Genomic DNA, 24580 nt, shown 5'->3' on the forward strand with positions numbered 1-24580 from the left:
TTAAATAAACCCTTAATACAATGCAATAATAGAATACAACTCTGCGACCCGGCAAAGCGACACAGCCACAAAGTATAATAATAAACTAAAGTAGAAACTTACTCTACTCGCGAGTCACTCACACTCAATACTTCAAAAAAACTTTATCATGCCAATCGCAATGGTGACAGTTTACGGCAAAATGTTATGGCCGAGTGGTTACTTAACTTTTCTAAGCAAACAAATTTTTTTCAAACCAACATTTTTATACTTAATTTGTAGGTAAAGTAACTTTCATAATTTTATTTTAGATAAATATTTAAATTTTCTTTTTAAATTTAATTGCTATAAAAGTTATTGATATTCGTAAATAAAATTTGTAACATAAAAATCATATAATATAAAATTACATCAGTCACTCTCAACGAGAAGTTATGAATGAGTGAAGCACGCATCTGCCGTTTTAGCACTTTTGCGAAACTCTTGTTTCTTGGAATATTTAAAGATTTATCAAGGCATTTTTTGTGCATTTAGTAACTATGTTAAAATTACATTTTAGGCAATATAAATTATAGAGAAATAGAATCGTGGTCCGTTAAATTTTGCATTAAAATCAAAATTCTGGTCACTGATTATAAGCCATTGGATTATTTTATTTTTAACGTAAAATTAAAACACGGAAATGCCCACCAGTCAGCCATTACCACCCAAGGAAAAGACCCTGTTTAACAGGATTTTGGTAAATTTTATTAAAATTAAAATTGGTTCTGTAATTTTTTGTTTATCTTTTTTGGAAAGTAAATATATACTTTATTTTTTTTAAATAGAAATGCTATGAGCAGAAGCAATACAAAAATGGTTTAAAGTTTGCTAAGCAGATTTTGTCAAATCCGAAATATTCAGAACATGGAGGTAACAACATAAAATAATAAAACTTAATTTTTGGGATTAATACTATTTTAGACGAAAAGAAAAATATTTTAGTTCCTTAAATTGGTTTTGATATTATATTTTGCTATTGAGAAAAATGCAAAAGTTTTTTAAGTAAAATTTTAATTTTGTTGTTTACCTGTTCACCACCTAATGCTTCCTGTTTAACTTGATACATTTTTTGTATTAAATTTAAGGACAAGTTTGTTTACAAATCGTGTTTAGGGAACTATCAAGTTTATACATGTTCTTAGTAGATATAATTTATAATTGTGTTATGCAAAAAATATCCTAATTTTTGAAATATATCAAATAAAGTAAATTTATAACCAATTCTTCATATTTTTAGAAACTTTGGCCATGAAAGGTTTAACCTTAAATTGTGTTGGCAAAAAAGAGGAAGCTTACGAATTAGTTAAACGTGGATTAAAAAATGATTTGAAGTCGCATGTGTGTTGGCATGTGTATGGATTGTTGCAGCGATCTGAAAAAAAATATGACGAAGCAATCAAGTGTTACAGAAATGCACTTAGATGGGACAAGGTTAATTTATTGTTCATATTTGTTATTTAACTATCTACGGATATAAGTTTAAAAAAATAAAAATTAAGTTTTATTATTGTTTTTTTTTTTAATTTGACAGGATAATCTTCATATATTAAGGGATTTATCTATGTTACAAGTTCATATGAGAGATCTAGAAGGTTATAGGGTAAAGTTGCTGTTTTTTATAGATTCAGAAATAAATCATAATTACCCACAAACTTCGTGTGCTTTTATTTGATAGGGGATTGCCATGACATTTTAAAAACACTTAATTTTACATTTTGTTAAAAATTAAGTAGGATTTTATAAGTTTGACATTGCAGTATGTTTAATATTAATTAAATTTATTTTATTTATATATATGTGAATTTTATGTCTTGCATTACAGGATACTCGATATGCTTTGTTGCAGTTAAAGCCAGCTCAAAGAGCTTCTTGGATTGGTTATGCTATCTCCAATCATCTTCTCAAGGATTATATGGTGGCTTTTAGAGTACTTGAGGAATTTAATAAAACACAAAATCAAGTAAATTAAGTCATCTTAAATGTAACAACATTAAAGAAAAGTGTATTATATTTACATGCTTAGTATATATAATTTTTTTGATGTTTTGTTTGGATACACATAAAAAGACAATAATAAATAAATTATTTATATATATATATACCTAATTTCCTTCCAAGATTAATAAAAATGAATGTCTTTAGTCTAATGATGCTGTTTTTGAGCAAAGTGAGCTTCTTCTTTATCAAGTTGAGATTCTCTGTGAAGCTTCCTTACATCAAAATGCACTTGACCATCTCGAAAAAAATAAAGAAAAAATTGTCGACAAACTTACCTGGCAAGAATCTAAAGGTTATTTTTGCTTTTTAGTCTCTTCTATATTTATATTTCTAACTAGTTTTTTAAATGTGTTTCTAATAACAAATTTGCATTTATGTTTAGGTAATTTGTTGCTACAACTTGGTAGAACAAATGAAGCAGAAGAAATTTTTACTGATTTAATTTACAGGAATCCTGAAAATCATAAGTAAATAACATTTTTAAAAACCCACATTAATAAAACATTTATTTTTTTTAATCCACACAAGTAAATAATATTTAAAATCAAAAGTAAATAAAATATTTTTAAAAGTCCACTTTATTTAAAATAATTTTAACAGATAATTTAATAAACATGCAATTAATATTAATTAAGGTATTATGAAAAATTAGAAGTAGTTACCAAAGTGTCAAATCAAGAAGAAAAATTGCAAATTTATCAAGCTGTTTCGAAATTATTTCCCAAAGCAGACTCTCCAAAACTAATTCCTTTAAAATTTACTCAAGGTTTGTTACATTTATGCAACCGTTTTGTTAGTGATTTTGGAATTAAAATAACACATGCAATTAGTAATCACTGTGTATTTAGTTTTATTATTAGGCCCAAATTTTTTTAAACTGATATTTTTGTGCATTTGTTTTAAAGGTGAACTCTTCTGCACATTAGTTGACCAAGTCATGAGGGCCCAACTTAAACGGGCAGTTCCAACTCTTTTTACTAGTCTCAAATTTTTGTACAAAGATCCCGAAAAAGTTAAAATTATTTATGAAATTATGCAAGGATATCTTCAATCAATAGAAAAATTTTCAAAACTTGCGGAAACTGGTAATTTTTATTCATTCTGTAGTATATATACACATAAACTATGGATAAAAATGAGTAATTTTGAAATGAATAAATTTTTTTAATGGTCATGGTTGGCTATTTGCTTGCTGACATTAAACAATCTAACTTGGTGGGGAGTAAATTATTAACAACATAATATGATATTTCCATACTATTCAATGTATATACTTTACTTTAGTACAATACATAAACCATCGATATGGTATAAATAAAATAAAATTGAGTATATAAATAAATGTTAAAATACAATTGCATTTCACTTTTAAAATATTTTTAGACAATGAAACTGAACCACCAACAGCAATACTATGGGTGAGATATTTCCTAGCACAACATTACGACACCCTTGGTGAATATGACAATGCTTTACAAATACTGAATGAAGCATTGGAGCATACACCAACTTTAGTGGATTTGTACATTCTTAAAGCTAAAGTCCTGAAGGTAAGGCGCTTTATTCTTATTTTTTTGTAAATGAAATGCAAAAATTAAATATATTTAAAAATATAAACATTAGCTTTATTTTTATGTAGTACTACAATAAGGCAATACAAAAATGTTAAGAAATTAACACTTTATGATTTCGATTTTTTTTCAACTGAAAATTAAAATGTTTTATTTATAAATTAGTATGTTCAAGTTATCACTACTACATATATTTATTATATTCAAACTTTTAATTTTCTAGCATATGGGTGATATAGCTGGTGCAGTGGAGAGTATGGATGAGGCTCAGTCATTAGACACAGCAGATAGATTTGTGAACTGCAAGTGTGCTTGTTATATGATAAGAAACGACATGATCACAGAAGCAAGTGATATTGCTGCAAAGTTTACCAGGGTATGTAATATAAATTTTAATAAAAAACAATAACTACTTGTTGCTTATAAAAAATCCAAATTAACAAATGAAGTTTTTGTTTTATGCTTATTAAAAAAATATATTTATTAATAATTCAGAATTTATAGATCATTTTATTTTTATCAGTATTTGTTAAAGCATTGTTTAAATTTATTCTTGTTTTATTTTTTTTTAAATGTTTATAAATTAGGAGAATGTAAGTGTGGATGAATACCTGAGAGAGATGCAGTGTATGTGGTATGAGGTGGAATGTGCAGCAACACATGCAGGTCAGCATAGATATGGGGAGGCCCTCAAGAAATGTCATGAAATAGATCGGGTAAATACATCGTAGCATAAATTAATAGGTTATTTAGGTAATTGTATCTAGGGAATGATACATGAAATGGACTAAAATTTAAAAAAAGTTTGGTATCACAATTATTATAAAATGATAATATTTTTTTTTCTTTTTAGCATTTTAGTGAAATTATCGAAGATCAATTTGATTTCCATCAATATTGTATGAGAAAAATGACATTAAGATCTTACATTAAAATGCTGAAGTTAGAGGATTCGTTGCGTTCTCATAAGTTCTATTTTCAAGCAGCCAGAATTGCAATAAAAGTATTTTTTTCAAGATTGAACAAAAACTTTAAATTGACACTGTCGAAAAAAAAACTTTAAAATCTTGCTTTAATTTTTAGGTTTATTTACAATTACATGATGACCCACATAAGAAAGGAGACAGAGAAGCTGAAGAAAGAGAGGCAGGCATGACTGGAGCTGAACTTAAAAAATTGAGAAACAAACAAAGAAGGCTAGAAAGAAAGAAGGCAGCACAAGACGAGAAAAAGAAACAAGAATTGGACAAAGCTGGGAAGAAAAGGTAAATTTAAAAATATGTTTTTTTTAAATAATTGCTGGTTGAAAAAGGTTGAAATGATTTATGTTTTGTAACTTTTTAGACAAAACAAAAATAACAAAGCAGATGATGAGGTTGACTCAAAAAAAGTTGTTGAATTTCAACCAGAAAAATTGATTGCAGTAAGTATAAATTATTTCCAAAGAAAAAAAAATTGATTGCAGTAAGTATAAATTATTTTCAATTATTTATTATAGTGCACATACTAATGTTTAATCTTTAATTTTTTTGCTTTAGGTAGAGGACCCGCTTAAAGAAGCAATGAGATTTTTACTTCCTCTTGAATTACACTGTTCCAAATCACTGGAAACCCATTTGTTTGCCTTTCAAATTGCTGAGAGAAAAGGAAAGTTGCTTCTTATGTTAAGGTCGCTTTTACGAGGCATGAAACTGGAGTCAGAGGGTGATCAGGCTGAATTTCATTTGTGCAAAGTGCATTTTCTTAAAAAAGGTGAATTAGGTTTAATAAAAAGTAGGCTGGCTATGCTAATTTAGTTAGATAAATTTTGTTATATTTTTATACAAATTAACTTGCATTTTATTGATATAGTTAATTCATATAAAAATACCTTGCAATTTTTCCAACAAAAAACGTTATAAAATTGTTTATGATTATATTTTTTATTATTTTTTTTAATTTGATATATTACAATATTTTAGTTGAAGATAGTACTGATCTACCACAACCCGTAAATGAAGTCATTGCTAAACAAATTAATCAAATTTCGAACGGCCTAACAGCACTTGAATTCAATGAGAATTTCTTGAAGGAGAATTCAAAGTCTTTGCCCCACCTATATGCTGGTATGTTGTGGTTATGTATTTATTTATAATAATACATTTTAAAATGGTAATTTAAAATAAATTTTGTTTTTAAATTCATAAATCCAGGTTGTAAAGCAATGTATTATTTAAACAATGCTTGCCAATCAGAAGCTCTTAAACAACTCTACAATTTTAGTAAAGATTTTTCAAAAGTTCATTTGAAGGTAAGTTCTTAAATTATTTAAATAAGGTTTGGCATTTATTTCAGACAATATATTAGAGATAAACTTGTAGTATTATTAAAGAATTTTATTCTAAATTTGTTTTTGATATTGTCATTTTTTGTTAGGTATGTGAATCTATATTCCTTGCATTAAATTCAAAATCCAAACTTGACTTTGGTGTTGTCTCTGATGAAACTGTTGAAGAATTTCGAGCGAAATTTGCAGATCTCTTTCCACGAGCTGCTGTTTTTTCTACCCAGACTGAAAAGAAAATCCAAAACGAAAAATTATCCGAAGAACCGAAAGCAAAACTCGTAAACGGCGACTCAAATCATGTCAATGAGATTTCTCAGTCTGACAGACAAGATAAGGCCAACAACAAACAAATTTCTAAGAAAATTGAGGACAAAAATGATAAAATTGAACAACTGTCTGCCCTTGTGGAAGACCACTGCCCACATGGGGTGTAACTTTCAGGATTTAAACAGTTTTTTTACAGAATGAGTTTTTTTAACAAAACTTTATAGCTTGAAAGTCTGTCAGAAATGTGTGCCATGTGCATGCTGTGAATTTTGATTTTATTTATTTCGATTTGCGTTTGTTGTTGTATTGTAATTTCAGTCAATATATAATTAGTAAAACAAGTTTGGGTTATATATATTTGTTTCTGCAGTTTGTGTTGTTTAAAAAAATGAATATGATAAAAAAATTAGTTATTGGCAAACAAAAATGAAGTGCCATTTACTAAAATGAACTCGTTGTTACAATTTACTTGCTTACTTTATGAACTTTGAAGCAGTGTTGCTTTATAATTTCAAGGGGAAATATAACTTAATGTTCCATAAGAAAAATTAAATATAAATTATAATTTTGACTTAATTTTAAATTAGGCTGAATTAAATTTCAATGTTCCAACTTTTACTTGAAAAAAAAAATTAAAATGAGCAATCTTTTTGATTTAGTTTTCTGTATATCCAGTAAACAGTTGTAATTATTTATTTTTTGCGCCGCCTCTCGAATGTAATTATGTAATGTTTTCTGCTCTTCACTTTGAAATACAACGATATTGAAACATTTTTAGTTTGCAAATATAATTAAATAAAACATACGTATGTGAAGGTTGTTATATTTTAAGGGTGTTCAAAGTATTAAATAAAGTGTTAATTAGATATACTTTTTAAGGTAATTTGTTTTAACAGAATAACTAAACCTTGAAAAAAATGTAGTTTACGAATGCCTTTCGCTTAAACTTACCTTGGCCTATACAAGAAAATCTAACAGTATTTAAATGTTCTATGTAGGAAAATTTTAGAAGTATAACTTAAATTAAAGGTTAAAAATCAACTGAAAGATACAAAAAAGAAAAGCTTTAAAAAAAGAGTTTCGCTCATGTTTTCTTGGATGAATGACATTGTGTTTAAGTTTCATGAATCGATAAAGCCTAAGGCCTTACGTGCAGTACGCGTGGGATTATACATAAATAAGGAGTGTACTTGATATTTGTATAATTAGTTGAAGAAGCTAGACTTGGATTTGTTTTGAAATAGTAAAAAAAATCCTGTTTTCTGGATAAGTAAGATGAATAATTTTGTGTATAAAGTTTTCTTGCTGATTTTTATTTTAGTATATGTTGATGGATCAAACGTACCAAAAATTAACGAATTTACTTTCCCGAAATTTGCTGAAAAAACTACCAGATACTTGCAAATACAGGTAAGAAACCGTTTCACAAAAAATATCAAAAAACCAACAATGTACAATAAATGACTTTTGCATCTTTTAGGAACATTTTGATACTTTGGAATTTGTCGACGAAAAATTAGATGGCCAGACATTGCTTGACACGGTAAATTTTTAAATTAAATTAAAAACATAAAATTGATTTAACTGTTGTTGTAAATTACTAATATTTTGTTGCGATAAGTCAAAAAATATTTGGTTATTTTCCATTACCACACGGGAAATTTTTTGCCAGTGGCTTAATTACATCATTTACGCAAAGCTCGATATAAATCGCTTATGTTTTCATTTTTAAATTTAAGTTTTTTTCTTTTTTTTGTATAAAATCGTCTAAATTTAATGCTTTGCAGGAAATATCCTTACTTGAATCAAACTTTCAAGAGCGAATTGCTGTAGTACAAAATTTGAAAAGTGTAGTCACTAACACATACAACAAAATGCAATCAGAATACAAAGTACAGAATTGTTGCGAACTCAATAAGAATAAACTGCATCATAACACTGAATTCATAAAACCGGTATATTACACAGTGTTTAATTGAGTAAAACAATTTTTACCTCTGTTTTATTGATTACAAATTTTTAAAAATTTATGCAATTAAGAATTAATAACCAAACATAACACACGAAATTTTAATTCATATTGTTGGTTTATTATCACGTTTAATTAGCCCTTTGATTGTTATATCATTTAAACAACCGTTGAGTTATTGGTTAATTCAGGTAAATGTAAACAATATTTGCAAAAAAATTTCCAACTATGCATCATCCAATGCAAGTCATCTCAACACCAAGTTTTTAAAAGCATGTCTGCATAACCTACATAATTTACCTGCCTTAAAATGGCAATATTTTGGAAGTGAAGAAGGGGTAACAACTTCATTTCCCGCGCAGCATGAAGAATCATGCGGTTGCTACGACAACAGATTTCGGTTTGTGGAATAACTTAAATAATATTTAAAATTTCGCATGGTAAAATATAAGCTTGAAATCAAAAATACTTTTGTGTTGTTAGTCATTGGTTTGTTTTGATAATAACATGCGCAAACGTTTAAATTGGTTGCGCAATTAAAAACACTTTAATTTGCATATAACTAACTAATCGGTCTGTTGTTTTTTTTAGGCCCTGGTATGTTCAAACAAATGTTCCTGGCCCTCGGCAAATTGTTATTTTGGTTGACACAAGTTCTTCCATGTCCACTAAAAAGGGCTCGAATAGTTTAATCGACGTCGCGAAAGAAGCAGCAAAGATGGTCGTAGATACCTTGAACCCTAAGGACCAGGTATAATTGTGTAATTTTTTACCGATTTTAGTTAATCTGGACTCATTTTTTTCTTGCCATTTTTTAAATGTTTGTATTTTAAGTTTGCCGCTTTGGGATTTTCTAATGACGTACAAACTATTCGCTCTTCCTGTTTTGAATACTCGCTGGCCCAGGCAATACCACAAAATCAAGAAAAAGTGAAGAATTTTATTAGCGGGCTAAAAGCAAGTGGTAAATAACATTGTTTTATTTTTTCCGTTTTTCATAATGTATTAGATTTTAAATCCAAAAAAGTTTATCTGTGAAATTATTTTTAGGTAGTAAAACTCTTTACACTCCTGCTTTAAATAAAGCTTTTGATTATTTGGAAAGTTCTAAAAATAATAACGAAGGTGAGTAAATATTTTACTTTAAAAAAATTAAAATATAATACGTAAATTGTCTGACGAGATAAAAACAAGTTTATTTTAATATTTTGCGTTTTCTAAACTATTTAAATTATTAGTTTTTGATCAAGGTGGTGATAATAGAGTCACATGATATAGCCATAGGGCATGCTTTGCCACAACATAGCTGTTTATCAAATATTCTAAAAAGAAATTAAAAACTGATGCATAACTTTACTTTTTGTTTTCATTTATCAAAAATGCTGGTGTGGTAATTGCGAAATGCAACGATAAATTTGCCTAATAAAACTTGTAAATAAAAAAAAAACGATATTTTTTTTTTACCTTTTGTGTGTTTAATTTGCAATTAAAAATCTTTGTTTTTAGACCGAGTCATTTTATTTATGTCGGATGGATCAAACGAAGATAGCGGTGCACAAATATTAACAACAATCAAAGAAAGAAATGCAAAAGTCAATAATTCTGTTGTAATCATGACATATGGTATTGGGCAAGCGGGTAAAAATTAGTTCATGCAAAATACATACTTTAACAACTGTATCGTTATTGTTTTTTGTTGTTGTTTAGATTTTCAAATTTTAAACGACATGGCTACTCAAAACTTTGAATCACATGGAATCTTTGATGTATCAAAGGACATAAAGGTAATTTTATTTAAATTATTCTATTAATTGCCTTTTTAACCCATACTGAGGCTTCTTTCTAAACTAATGCTTTATAGTTCACAAAGATAGCCTCAACGACCCACTACTAAAAACGGTATAAAACGTCCTTTTTTAATTCTTTTAAACGTATGGTATATTTTGTAGAGGGGACATTTTATTCATATAACTGAGTCTACTAAATTGAGGGTAGAAATGGCTTCGTACTTTAGTTATTTTGCAAATCACAATCCGCAACACAATCAGCCAATCTGGACGGTGCCATATCTTGATAGTTGGGGGTTAGGTATTATTTATAAACAGACAACTAACAGTTAATTTCTAAACATGTAAGGTGTAACAAGTAAAGGTCTTTTTTTGTTCAAGGGTTAATGATCACCGCAAGTTTGCCTGTTTATGTTCGAGGAAGTTTTGTTGGAGCTGTCGCAGTCGATGTAACGATTGAAGAATTGTTTGCCGATTCATATTTTAAACATAACCAAATCTCGTATTCATTTGTTTTGGACGAGACAGGTAGAATCAAAGAATTGAAGTTACTTTTAACTTTTTTATTAAAAACAACTTTATTTATTTTGTAAATTTTGTTAGGTTTGGTCATAAAGCACCCCCTATTTCCATATGTCAATTCTAAATACCCGGTGTTTGTTGAAGCTACTACTTTTGAAAGAGATTTGGAATTTTTATCAATATTCGAATCTATGAAAAGGTATTGTGTAAAAAAGCCGTTAAATTAAAACAAACGATTATTTATGTATATTGAATTTTAAATATTATATCAGTGGCAAATCTGGAACTAAAACTTACTTAGCGACGAGATTTTTACAACAAGGAGACAGTAGAAAATATGGAGTAAAGCAAGAAAAAGTTCTCTCAACCTACTATTGGAAACATGTAAGCGAATCTTATAATTACCACTTTACAATTTGCAGCTATGAATACATAACTTATATTTGCCAACCACTAAACTTAAATGTAACGTAACTTTTTCTTGTAAGATTCCAAACACCAAATTTTCGATGTGTGTAGTTCTAGCAGTTGGTGACAAGCTGTCGAAATTGGCACCACAGGGGCCAGCTAATGCAAGTTCTTTTTTGTACCACAGACTGGACGTGATACCTCCTAACAAACCTTGTCGACATATTTACGTTTATTCAGCAATGGGCAAGTTTTTTTTATAAATCGACTGTTGTGTATATCACCAGCATTTAAATTAAGGTGTTTTTTATTATGTTTTAAACAACCTTTTTTTTAATGTACACAATTAATAAGTTTTGTTTTAATTAGATCAAAGTACAGTGTTTTTATCCGACCGATCATTTTTCGATCCCGTTTATCGTTCACAGATAAATGAAACCAAACAAGATGTTTTGGAAATAGTTAACTATATGACTGGAAAAGGCGCTAACACACAACTAATTAAAGTGAGTTTATATATTTTGAAGAATAAAAAAGTTCAAATAGGTAGTACCGGTTACTAAGAAGATGAAATGATATAGCGATATTACTAAAACATGATGCATCATTTTGTTATTAAACCATAATTAAGACTTTGCAGAAAACTAAGTGTTGTATATCTATTTTGAAACGTTTTTATCTAGAGCGGAGTTCGAGCCATTGTGGTTGCCACCCAGTATGCCGATGAACTATGGAATAACATTGACGAAAATAACGCACTGGAAGAACATATTGCTTGGAGATATATTGGAACAAAAGAGGGATTATTTCGTATCTATCCTGGAGTTGAGATGCCCAAAGGCTTTGATCCCGTCTTAAGACCTTGGTATTTTTTTTTGGTAAATGTTGGTAGAACAGTTTTTCGAATTTAATTTTACTGAAATGATGTTTTGTTCTAGGTATGAGCATGCAATTGCAAATAAAAATGTTACTGTTATAACACCTCCTTATTTGGCTTCGACGGGTGTACTTATTTTAACTATGAGTCATGCGTTATTAGAAAAAAGGTAAGCTAAAAGATTTTTTAGAATTTTTATTTTATTGTAAAAAAAGTTTAAACTATACAAAGAAAACATTTTTTTAACAAAATTGAATTTATATTGTGTAAAGATTTTTGGAGTTCATCTAAACTAATTTATTTTTTTAGAAATCATGCCAACGAGTCAAATCAACAGCCTATCACGGAAGAAATTATAGGGGTTGCAGGAAGTGACATTTTGTTTTCTTATTTTCAAACAATTCTTTCCATAATCTATCCAGTCTGCAACCAAACTAAAAATTACAAGTTGGTCTTACTTAAATAATAATCTTTCTTAATAGGAACTCTTGTTTTTAAAATACATAAATGTGAATATTACAAAAAAACTTAATGTTTCAGATGCATACTAATCGATTCAGCAGGATACGTTATATTTTCTGAAGAATTTTCACCATCAGAAACTGTGGATTATGTTGTGAGGCATGTCACCGAGCTGGAACCAGAGGTGGCAAACGTTTTAGTTGCAGAGCAAGCACTGCTTACAAATAATTGCTCAAATGTCGATCACGGCTCAGTTATTCAACGTACATACATGGTATGATAAATTTAAAGGTATCCCTTTAATCGTTAACTAATACGTACGAAAGGATGAAAATAACTTAATAATTTACTCTGATACCCCCCCATTCAATTTTTAGGTAAATAGCAAAAAGATGCCATTCAAAGCGTACACCGGCTCATCTCAATGCTATTTCTTTCATATGACCACGGTTGGGGGAACAAACGCACATTTGATAGTAAGAAACAAGCAAAAAAATACCACAGACTGTCAATCAGCCATTGGAACTAGATGCTCCTGTGCTGCTAAATTTGTAATTAATTTTATTACCTTCTACCAATATGAATCGGTCTATTTGTAAATTAAATCGAATGTGTCTTCTTTAAATATTTATACAATGTATTCATATAATGTAGAAGGGAACATGTACTAAGCAATGGACAGGCATGTTTTGTGAATGCCCCTGTGGAACCAGAAATCCCCACTATCTTACTTGTGAAAACAGATTTGATAGTAAAAGGTAAACATGGTACAATATGTTTTTTATAGGTTATAATAAATTTACAATTTTTTTTTGTATTTATAAAAGTTAATATTTAGCCTAGTTCATGTTTTTATTTTTGCTTAGTGCACCTCCCTGTTATCCGGAAAATAAGGTTCTTCATTATTCAACTGAGCGTAAAACTGTTCAACCAAACTTGCCTAGCTGTTATGAAATAAAGTTTCCATATGTTGCTTTATCAAAACCAACAAAAACAAGTATGAGAAAATATTTATAGGCTACTCTTTTATTTTTGATATTGTTGTTTAATTAAAAAAATTATGTTCATTTTTTCAGAAGTACAAACAAGGCACAATATCAAAATAATTGTTGGAAGCATAATCCCCTTATTCATTGTGATACTTGCCACTATTTTTATTATTAAAATAAGATGTTATCCCCCAAAAATTCATCCATATTCAGTTACAAAAAGTGAAATGAATCAAAGGCAAAGTAAATTAAGTTTAAATTCATTGATTTACGATCACAAATCTACAGAAAATAAAACGGTAGGTGTTTTATCTATAGTTTTTTTAGAAGTTTATTAATTGTGTTAGAGAGTAACTTATGTGACATTTGTATCTTAGGTTAATAGTATATATCCCTGCCTGAATAGACCCCTTCCTCCAATACCAGAAAATGTGACTAATCTCCAAAAGCACCATTACATGAACATTAAAAAGCAAGAGGAGATAAACTCGGTCTGTAGTTATAACAACCCACCTCCAATCAACCCGAATTTTATTGAATAAATATGTTGAATAAATATGGTTGTTTTAATTTTTAAACAATATGTTATTATTTATATTTGCATGTAACAAAATTTTTTTATTGTTTTTTAATACCTTTGATAATTTATACTTGTAATAAAAAATTTAACCTTACAATTTATTAAATAAAAAGAAGTTATTTATGTATACATATTAGAATTTACAACGTTAATTTAAACGACAATTTATAATATTTTAATACTATTTTAACAATTATTGAACATGTCATTTTCTGTTACAACTTTTGTTCGAACCATATTTTAATTTTTTTCTTCTGTGTTAGTAATGCTGTAATACCACCACCTTTCTGCCAGAGAGCTGGCAGAGAGTAGCAGAGAATTTTGCTTAGGCGGATAATTATAAAAAACAGTGATTCCAAAGATTTTATAATCATACAATACAAAAAATAACGGGATAAAATAGCCCCTTCAAAGGAAAAAAATTAAAACCAAACCTAATATAGAACAAGTTAGCAAGGTTATTAACACTTTAAAATTAAAATTAAATTAAACAAAACATTAAAAAATTGTTAAAAGCAGGGGTAAACTTTTGTACTGAACTGAAATACGTGTTATTACTGACGTCACAAATCGGGGGTTTTGACAACTTACCTATCATGTCGCTTCAATTCTTTTTTTATATTTGGTGGAGGACAACCTACCCAACCACGACATACCTTCAAAAAAGTGAACAAAATATTAGAAAGCGGTCAAATACAGGTGTAAACTTTGTGTTTTCGTAATATACGCTATATAAGTGACGTCACAAATCGGGAGTTTTGACAACTTACCTATCATGTCGCTCCAATTTATTTTTGATATTTTGTGGAGGACAACGTACCCAACCACGACATATTTTTAAAAAAGTGAACAAAATATTAGAAAGTGGTCAAATACAGGTGTAAACTTTGTATTTTCGTAATATACGCTATATAAGTGACGTCACAAATCGGGGGTTTTGACAACTTACCTATCATGTCGCTTCAATTTATTTTTGATATTTTGTGGAGGGCAACGTACCCAACAACGACATATCTTCAAAAAAGTGAACAAAATATTAGAAAGTGGTCAAATACAGGTGTAAACTTTGTATTTTCGTAATATACGCTATATAAGTGACGTCACAAATCGGGGGTTTTGACAACTTACCTATTATGTCGCTTCAATTCTTTTTTTATATTTGGTGGAGGACAACGTATCCAACAACGACATACCTTCAAAAAAGTAAACAAAATATTAGAAAGTCATCAAATACAGGTGTAAACTTTGTGTTTTCGTAATATACGCTATATAAGTGACGTCACAAATCGGGGGTTTTGACAACTTACCTATCATGTCGCTCCAATTTATTTTTGATATTTTGTGGAGGACAACGTACCCAACCACGATATATCTTTAAAAAAAGTGAACAAAATATTAGAAAGTGGTCAAATGCAGGTGTAAACTTTGTATTTTCGTAATATAAGCTATATAAGTGACGTCACAAATCGGGGGTTTTGACAACTTACCTAGCATGTCGCTTCAATTTATTTTTGATATTTTGTAAGGAACAAAGCACCCAACCACGACATATCTTCAAAAAAGTGAACAAAATATTAGAAAGTCGTCAAATACAGGTGTAAACTTTGTGTTTTCGTAATATACGCTATATAAGTGACGTCACAAATCGAGGGTTTTGACAACTTACCTATCATGTCGCTCCAATTTATTTTTGATATTTTGTAAAGAACAACGCATTTAATTACCACATATCTTCAAAAAAGTGAACAAAATATTAGAAAGTGGTTAAATACAGGTGTTAACTTTGTATTTTCGTAATATACGCTATACAAGTGACGTCACAAATCGGGGGTTTTAACAACTTACCTAGCATGTCGCTTCAATTTATTTTTGATATTTTGTAAAGAACAACGCACTTTATTACCACATATCTTCCAAAAAGTGAACAAAATATTAGAAAGTGGTCAAATGCAGGTGTTAACTTTGTATTTTCGTAATATACGCTATATAAGTGACGTCACCAATCGGGGGTTTTGACAACTTACCTACCATGTCGCTCCAATTTATTTTTGATATTTTGTGAAGGACAACGTACACAACAACGACATATTTTTAAAAAAGTGAACAAAATATTAGAAAGTGGTCAAATGCAGGTGTAAACTTTGTATTTTCGTAATTTACGCTATATAAGTGACGTCACAAATCGGGGGTTGTGACAACTTACCTATCATGTCGCGTCAATTTATTTTTGATATTTTGTAAAGAACAACGCACTTAATTACCACATATCTTCAAAAAAGTGAACAAACTATTAAAAAGTGGTCAAATACAAGTGTAAACTTTGTGTTTTCGTAATATACGCTATATAAGTGACGTCACAAATCGGGGGTTTTGACAACTTACCTATCATGTCGCTCCAATTTATTTTTGATATTTTGTAAGGAACAACGCACCCAACAACGACATATTTTCAAAAAATTGAACAAAATATTAGAAAGTGGTCAAATACAGGTGTTAACTTTGTATTTTCGTAATATACGCTATATAAGAGACGTCACAAATCGGGGGTTTTGACAACTTACCTATCATGTCGCTCCAATTTATTTTTGATATTTTGTAAGGAACAACGCTCCCAACCACGACATATTTTCAAAAAAGTGAACAAAATATTAGAAAGTGGTCAAATACAAGTGTAAACTTTGTGTTTTCGTAATATACGCTATATAAGTGACGTCACAAATCGGGGGTTTCGACAACTTACCTATCATGTCGCTCCAATTTATTTTTGATATTTTGTAAGGAACAACGCACCCAACAACGACATATTTTCAAAAAATTGAACAAAATATCAGAAACTGGTCAAATACAGGTGTAAACTTGGTATTTTCGTAATATACGCTATTGTAACATATATGTTTTGTCATGCGTCAGTGGCTCCTGACACCTGATAGTCTGTATATGCCCTAGTATATCTAATTAATTAACCTTATCAGGATTTCTTGCCCTAAACGGAAATGTAGCGCCGAATGTTGTATGTAGCGCCTACCAAAAGGTTAGTGCTGACTTGGGTGCGGTTAGGTGTAGTTGTGTTGTTTTTATACTGTTTTATTACTCTTATGTTTTTATTGCAAGTATTGTTTTAGTAGTTTTTATCGAATATTAAAAGTAAGTTTACACACCTACCGTACATGTTAATATAAATAACAGAGTTAGCTAACTTGGTTTTTACGGTGGACCGTTAAAGCGGGGTATCCTAGGCTTTACTAAATTAGGGAGATCGTCTCGTCCTACTAAACAGTTAAGGGTGAGGGTTTAATACAATTAGGACCTTTATTATATCGCCACCTAAACGTTAGGCTAAATTACGAGACTATCAAACTTATCTTGTAACACTATATAAGTGACGTCACAAATCGGGGGTTTTGACAACTTACCTATCATGTCGCTCCAATTTATTTTTGATATTTTGTGGAGGACAACGTACCTAACAACGACATATTTTTAAAAAAGTGAACAAAATATTAGAAAGTGGTCAAATGCAGGTGTAAACTTTGTATTTTCGTAATATACGCTATATAAGTGACGTCACAAATCGGGGGTTTTGACAACTTACCTATCATGTCGCGTCAATTTATTTTTGATATTTTGTAAAGAACAACGCACTTAATTACCACATATCTTTAAAAAAGTGAACAAAATATTAGAAAATGGTCAAATACAGGTGTTAACTTTGTATTTTCGTAATATACGCTATATAAGTGACGTCACAAATCGGGGATTTTGACAACTTACCTATCATGTCGCTCCAATTTATTTTTGATATTTTGTAAGGAACAACGCACCCAACCACGACATATTTTCAAAAAAGGGAACAAAATATTAGAAAGTGGTCAAATACAGGTGTAAACTTTGTATTTTCGTAATATACGCTATAGAAGTGACGTCACAAATCGGGGGTTTTGACAACTTACCTATTATGTCGCTCCAATTTTGATAATCACACTTGTTAAAAGTATGCTAGACTGTTCTTTACAATCGGTTTTAACCAACAACCTTACTCTAAGTTTAATAGAACAAGATTTTAAGGAACTTAAATAAACAAATCTTTATTGTAAACGTAGTTCTGGTTTGGACCATTTCGTAAAGCAATATCATAAAGAAATTATTGAAACCGAAAACAGTTTTCAAGCGAATTCATTAATTTAAAAATGGGTAGGAAACTTATTAAGGAAAATAAAACATATGCAAAAACACAACCTTTAAAGCAAAAAAGAAGTCCCCATTTAAAATGACGCTGTTGGTGGTTTCTTCATTTAAAAAGCAAAAACGCAGAAACAAGGGATTTTACACGAATCAGCGAAAAGGCTAAAATTTGAAAATACGTCATCAAATTCACGGCCTTTACCATCGGTAGATTAACAAAATTTATTACAAAAACACTCCATAAACCAATTAAAAATTAAAACAATTGAGATGATACATGCTGACATTTAAAATATTACGAATCTAATTGGTCTATACGATACTTTTTTAAAGTTACCAATTTTTGTGATATCGCTTTTAAAAATGTTGATAATCAAAATATACATTGGCTTGACTTGGCAACAATAATTTATTATCACTCCAATGATATGCATAATAAAATAATGCAATATTACATTAATTACAACATCTGTTGGTTTTCAAAATACGTCGTCGATGCCTATTTAACTTCTTTAGTGCATGTGGATAATTTTTCTTACTTAGCTATTTTAAATAGAATTAAATTATTAAAACACCCTTTAAAATTTGGAAAAATTATATTTAATTAGGATGACACTTTACAAAATTGCAAATTTTTTCCAAAATTGTGGAATGAACATTTTATGTTAATATATTTTGGAATGTCGTTGTTGGGTACGTTGTCCTCAAAAATATAAAAAATAAATTGGAGCGACATGATAGGTAAGTTGTTAAAACACCCGATTTGTGACGTCACATATATAGCGTATATTACGAAAACACAAAGTTTACACCTGTATTTGACCACTTTCTAATATTTTGTTCACTTTTTTAAAGGTATGCCGTGGTTGGGTACGTTTTTCCTTACAAAATATCAAAAATAAATTGGAGCGACATGATAGGTAAGTTGTCAAAATCCCCGATTTGTGACGTCACTTATATAGCGTATATTACGAAAATACAAAGTTTACACCTGCATTTGACCACTTTCTAATATTTTGTTCACTTTTTTAAAAATATGTCGTGGTTGGGTAGGTTGTCCTCCACCAAATATAAAAAAAGAATTGGAGCGACATGCTAGGTAAGTTGTCAAAACCCCCGATTTGTGACGTCACTTATATAGCGTATATTACGAAAATACAAAGTTTACACCTGTATTTGACCACTTTCTAATATTTTGTTCACTTTTTTGAAGGTATGTCGTAATTAAGTGCGTTGTTCTTTACAAAATATCAAAAATAAATTGAAGCGACAAGATAGGTAAGTTGTCGAAACCTCCGATTTGTGACGTCACTTATATAGCGTATATTACGAGAATACAAAGTTAACACCTGTATTTGACTACTTTCTAATATTTTGTTCACTTTTTTGAAGATATGTGGTAATTAAGTGCGTTGTTCTTTACAAAACATCAAAAATAAATTGAAGCGACATGATAGGTAAGTTGTGAAAACCCCCGATTTGTGACGTCACTTATATAGCGTATATTATGAAAATACAAAGTTTACACCTGCATTTGACCACTTTCTAATATTTTGTTCTCTTTTTTGAAAATATGTAGTTGTTGGGTACGATGTTTTTCACAAAATACCAAAAATAAATTGAAGCGACATGCTAGGTAAGTTGTCAAAACCCCCGATTTGTGACGTCACTTATACAGCGTATATTACGAAAATACAAAGTATACACCTGTATTTGACCACTTTCTAATATTTTGTTCACTTTTTTGAAGGTATGTCGTGGTTGGGTGCGTTGTTCCTTACAAAATATCAAAAATAAATTGAAGCGACATGATAGGTAAGTTGTCAAAACTCCCGATTTGTGACGTCACTTATATAGCGTATATTACGAAAATACAAAGTTTACACCTGCATTTGACCACTTTCTAATATTTTGTTCACTTTTTTGAAACGATGTCGTTGTTGGGTACGTTGTTTTTCACAAAATATCAAAAATAAATTGAAGCGACTGGCTAGGTAAGTTGTCAAAACCCCCGATTTGTGACGTCACTTATATAGCGTATATTACGAAAATACAAAGTATACACTTGTATTTGACCACTTTCTAATATTTTGTTCACTTTTTTGAAGGTATGTCGTGGTTGGGTGCGTTGTTCCTTACAAAATATCAAAAATAAATTGAAGCGACATGATAGGTAAGTTGTCAAAACCCCCGATTTGTGACGTCACTTATATAGCGTATATTATGAAAATACAAAGTTTACACCTGCATTTGACCACTTTCTAATATTTTGTTCACTTTTTTGAAACAATGTCGTTGTTGGGTACGTTGTTTTTCACAAAATATCAAAAATAAATTGAAGCGACATGCTAGGTAAGTTGTCAAAACCCCCGATTTGTGACGTCACTTCTATAGCGTATATTACGAAAATACAAAGTATACACCTGTATTTGACCACTTTCTAATATTTTGTTCACTTTTTTGAAGGTATGTCGTGGTTGGGTGCGTTGTTCCTTACAAAATATCAAAAATAAATTGAAGCGACATGATAGGTAAGTTGTCAAAACCCCCGATTTGTGACGTCACTTATATAGCGTATATTATGAAAATACAAAGTTTACACCTGCATTTGACCACTTTCTAATATTTTGTTCACTTTTTTGAAACGATGTCGTTGTTGGGTACGTTGTTTTTCACAAAATATCAAAAATAAATTTAAGCGACATGATAGGTAAGTTGTCAAAACCCCCGATTTGTGACGTCACTTATATAGCGTATATTACGAAAATACAAAGTATACACCTGTATTTGACAACTTTCTAATATTTTGTTCACTTTTTTGAAGGTATGTCGTGGTTGGGTGCGTTGTTCCTTACAAAATATCAAAAATAAATTGGAGCGACATGATAGGTAAGTTGTCAAAACCCCTGATTTGTGACGTCACTTATATAGCGTATATTACGAAGATACAAAGTTTACACCTGCATTTGACCACTTTCTAATATTTTGTTCACTTTTTTGAAGATATGTGGTAATAAAGTGCGTTGTTCTTTACAAAATATCAAAAATAAATTGGAGCGACATGCTAGGTAAGTTGTCAAAACCCCCGATTTGTGACGTCACTTATATAGCGTATATTACGAAAATACAAAGTTAACACTTGTATTTAACCACTTTCTAATATTTTGTTCACTTTTTTGAAGATATGTGGTAATTAAGTGCGTTGTTCTTTACAAAATATCAAAAATAAATTGGAGCGACATGATAGGTAAGTTATCAAAACCCCCGATTTGTGACGTCACTTATATAGCGTATATTACGAAAATACAAAGTTTACACCTGCATTTGACCACTTTCTAATATTTTGTTTACTTTTTTGAAGATATGTCGTGGTTGGGTACGTTGTCCTCCACAAAATATCAAAAATAAATTGGAGCGACATGATAGGTAAGTTGTCAAAACTCCCAATTTGTGACGTTAGTAATAACACGTATTTCAGTTCAGTACCAAAGTTTACTCCTGTTTTTAACAGTTTTTTAATGTTTTGTTTAATTTTATTTTAATTTTAAAGTGTTAAGAACTTTGCCAACTTATTCTATATTAGGTTTGGTTTTAATTTGTTCCCTTTAAAGGGGCTATTTTACCTCGTTATTTTTTGTATTGTACGATTATAAAATATTTGGAATCACTATTTTTTATAATTATCCGCCCAAGCAAAATTCTCTGCTACTCTCTGCCAACTTTCTGGCAGAAAGGTGGTGGTGCTGTAATTGCTACACAGTAAGACAAATAGGCAATTTAAGTTAATATTGTATTGTTTAAATATACTGAAAAAGGTTTCTTTTTTTAATTATAATTGCTGAACTATCTATTAGCTTGGTGTAACCGGTAACTTAAACATAATGGGAATAGGAAACCTTGAAGAGGAAGCAAAAAAGAGAAAAGAAAGACTTAAAATATTAAGAGAACAACGTGATAAACCACACGATGCACCTTCCGCTAAACGAACTGATAAAGGTGAACTTCCAAAACCTGATCTTAAGTTAAGAAATTATCAACCTATTACAGAGGATATGAAGGAGAAGAAATTGGATGATTCGAAACCAGGTGTTATTGAAGAACATATAAAGGTGATTGACATGGAGGTTTAATTTTTAAGTTCAGAAGTTGTTAACATACAGACATAAATTAATTAAATACTTGGTTTGGATCTCTATTACTTTCGCACGCCCGAATTTAACAAGGCGTTATAACCTAAGTATGGCAATTGTTCAACCAGACATTAAAAATTAGTTGAAATATGTTTTAATGAGTATAACTTAGTCCGCTTTACGAGTCAGATGTGTTAATGGGTAAACTAAATATGTGAGGGTTAGGGTAAGGGTTTAATTTATGCAATCTCTTTGTTTAATTACATGTGCCGTATTTCGGTTACACACCCTGTTTATGTAGGGCGTGCGAAACTAATAGAGACCCCTTGGTTTTTAGTAAATATAATGTCAGGAAATTCTTCAAACATTTTCTTATGATTAAAAAACAGTTCTTTTTTGTCTGTTATAACATAAACATTTTATTTTGCCAACATTTACTGTGAAACTTTTATCTTTTTTGCTAACTAATCTAATATTAACCTTTGATTAGATACAAAAACTAAAATCTACCTTATAAGAAGCCATGTAAAAGGACTGATAAACTCATGAATAATGTATTTACAAACATAGTTGGGAATGTTAGTTATAAAATATAAAGAAATGTCTCTTAGTTTTTTTTTCTTATACTTTGCAATATATAAACAAATGTTTGTGAAAATTAACTTAATCATAAATGTATTTTAAAGGACCAATTAGAAGGTGAAGCACCAATGCCAATGATAACTGATGATGTTGATATATTTAATCTTGCTCCTCGAAAGCCAGATTGGGATTTAAAGAGGGATATTAAACCCAAACTCGAACGCCTTGAAAGGAGAACCCAACGAGCCATTGCTGAAATTATTAGAGAGAGACTAAAAGAATCAGTTAAAGATGAATCTGTTGTCATCTCAGATGTACCAGATGTATCCCAAGAAGCTTATGATTCAGACTGAATAAAATTATTTTATCCCGAAGTTAATTTCATGCATCTTATGTAGTATAGTGATCAAATGAGCATTACTGTTGTTGCCACGGAAATGGATTATCATTCACTTTGCTGTAAATGTGAAGACCTTGCTACCCCCAGTCTTATGGAAAAACTTTTACAATTCTTTCTGACCACAATTGTATTTAAATAAAATAAAACCAATTTCAAACTTGTTCTTTCAATATATGTAAGTGCTATATTTAATGCAATTAAACAAAACATGATAAAGTAGGAAAACTTACTTATAAGTTGTTCAGGCATGTAAAGCTGTAGTTAAGCATTACAGAAAATAAATTATGAATTTTATTTTTAATTTATTGGTATGCGAATAACCAATGTTCATAGAAACAACCAACCAACTAATTTCTAGTTTGAGTTAAAAAAATTGTTGCGCAAATGTTGTTTTTATGTAAAATAATTGCAATTTAAACAACAATTTATAGAACGGTTTCTATTATTTATTACTGTGCATGCCCACATTAATAGTAGTATGCCGGGCTGTTTGTACGACGACTAGTTTTATTTATAAGTAGGTTTCTCTTTAACATAAGTAAGTTTGGTCTTTTCTCCATCTGTGCAAGACCAACCACTTTTATTTGACAAAACAACACATGCTTCGTTTTTTAGACACGGTTCCATATCGCACCATAAACGGTAATAGAAAATGAACTCTAAAAAATAAATACAAAAATTATCTAAAAATGTGCCCCGAGTGAGGATCGAACTCACGACCTTGAGATTATGAGACTCACGCGCTGCCTACTGCGCCATCGAGGCTTCGGCTTTTTGTGCGCTAATATGTGATAATACTCAGAACTTCAAATGTGTAGCGAAAGTCAAAAGTCAATAAACACATGGAAAAGTATTTATTTATTTAATATTAACTTAAAAACAACAAATACCTGCTACACATGCAGGCTCTTCCAAATGAGTTCCTGCCACTTTTCCAAATCTGCAAGCACATTTTACCGTTCTTTCTTTTTTGAACATACCATTCTGCTCTAAACTTGGTTGTTTTACGATTTCACACTTTTCGACAGGAAGATCTGCACAAATAATTTGTATTAAGTGATTTTATTATTTGTTCGAAGTGTTAATTTTAGTTTAAATTTTTATTACGTATTCACGACTGTATACACTTTACGGTTAAATTTCTAGTTACATTAACATTGTTACTAATTTCAGTAGTTAAATATCGTAGCTTGTTTTAATAAAATAAATTTAATTTTTATTCATTCACCTTTCTGAACGACATTTGGTTTTGTTAAAACTGGCACAGTGACGAAAATTAATGTTAGTAAGATTATCTTACGTTGATCCTTAGAAAACTTTAAATATTTCATTTCAGTTTTTCCTTTTGTAAATATATTAGCCTAAAAATATTTTTTTTTTGTTTTGTTTAAAGTCTGTATTTTGCTTTTAGACCTCTAACAGTCTAACGAAACAAAACGTTTTTTTTATTTAAAGTAAATTGCAGCTCTCACTACGACAGGGTAAATAAAGGTCTTGCGTGAACTTCAC

General features: G+C 29.9%; 3 protein-coding genes and 1 non-coding gene across 4 annotated transcripts; 3 read left to right on the plus strand and 1 right to left on the minus strand.

Annotated features, from left to right (window-relative positions):
• The first annotated feature begins 542 nt into the window (after positions 1 to 542).
• LOC145744257 (N-alpha-acetyltransferase 15, NatA auxiliary subunit-like) lies at positions 543 to 6979 on the plus strand. The gene is made up of 19 exons (XM_082562296.1): positions 543 to 718; positions 807 to 891; positions 1259 to 1452; positions 1553 to 1621; positions 1844 to 1981; positions 2164 to 2311; positions 2402 to 2486; positions 2655 to 2785; positions 2925 to 3104; positions 3403 to 3569; positions 3814 to 3966; positions 4178 to 4306; positions 4444 to 4593; positions 4674 to 4855; positions 4935 to 5013; positions 5129 to 5342; positions 5552 to 5695; positions 5783 to 5880; positions 6006 to 6979. The coding sequence occupies exons 1-19, from the start codon at positions 662 to 664 to the stop codon at positions 6348 to 6350; spliced, it is 2748 nt and encodes a 915-aa protein (XP_082418422.1). The 5' UTR covers positions 543 to 661; the 3' UTR covers positions 6351 to 6979.
• Positions 6980 to 7458: 479 nt separating this feature from the next.
• Positions 7459 to 13739, plus strand: LOC145763921 (VWFA and cache domain-containing protein 1-like). The gene is made up of 24 exons (XM_082575484.1): positions 7459 to 7593; positions 7664 to 7726; positions 7971 to 8138; positions 8344 to 8552; positions 8744 to 8903; positions 8987 to 9116; positions 9203 to 9277; positions 9659 to 9790; positions 9860 to 9936; positions 10102 to 10240; positions 10321 to 10467; positions 10543 to 10660; positions 10734 to 10845; positions 10950 to 11115; positions 11239 to 11375; positions 11553 to 11734; positions 11808 to 11915; positions 12056 to 12193; positions 12287 to 12482; positions 12586 to 12759; positions 12863 to 12966; positions 13075 to 13205; positions 13285 to 13496; positions 13575 to 13739. The coding sequence occupies exons 1-24, from the start codon at positions 7459 to 7461 to the stop codon at positions 13737 to 13739; spliced, it is 3378 nt and encodes a 1125-aa protein (XP_082431610.1).
• Positions 13740 to 21691: 7952 nt separating this feature from the next.
• On the plus strand, positions 21692 to 23249 carry LOC145744976 (coiled-coil domain-containing protein 12-like). The gene is made up of 2 exons (XM_082562962.1): positions 21692 to 22068; positions 22776 to 23249. The coding sequence occupies exons 1-2, from the start codon at positions 21841 to 21843 to the stop codon at positions 23022 to 23024; spliced, it is 477 nt and encodes a 158-aa protein (XP_082419088.1). The 5' UTR covers positions 21692 to 21840; the 3' UTR covers positions 23025 to 23249.
• Positions 23250 to 23763: 514 nt separating this feature from the next.
• On the minus strand, positions 23764 to 23836 carry Trnam-cau (transfer RNA methionine (anticodon CAU)). Its single transcript has one exon. It is a non-coding gene; the product is annotated as a tRNA-Met (tRNA).
• Between the last annotated feature and the right edge of the window lie 744 nt (positions 23837 to 24580).

This window comes from Corella eumyota, chromosome 1, assembly GCF_963082875.1.
Source record: "Corella eumyota chromosome 1, kaCorEumy4.1, whole genome shotgun sequence".
Taxonomy (NCBI): domain Eukaryota; kingdom Metazoa; phylum Chordata; class Ascidiacea; order Phlebobranchia; family Corellidae; genus Corella; species Corella eumyota.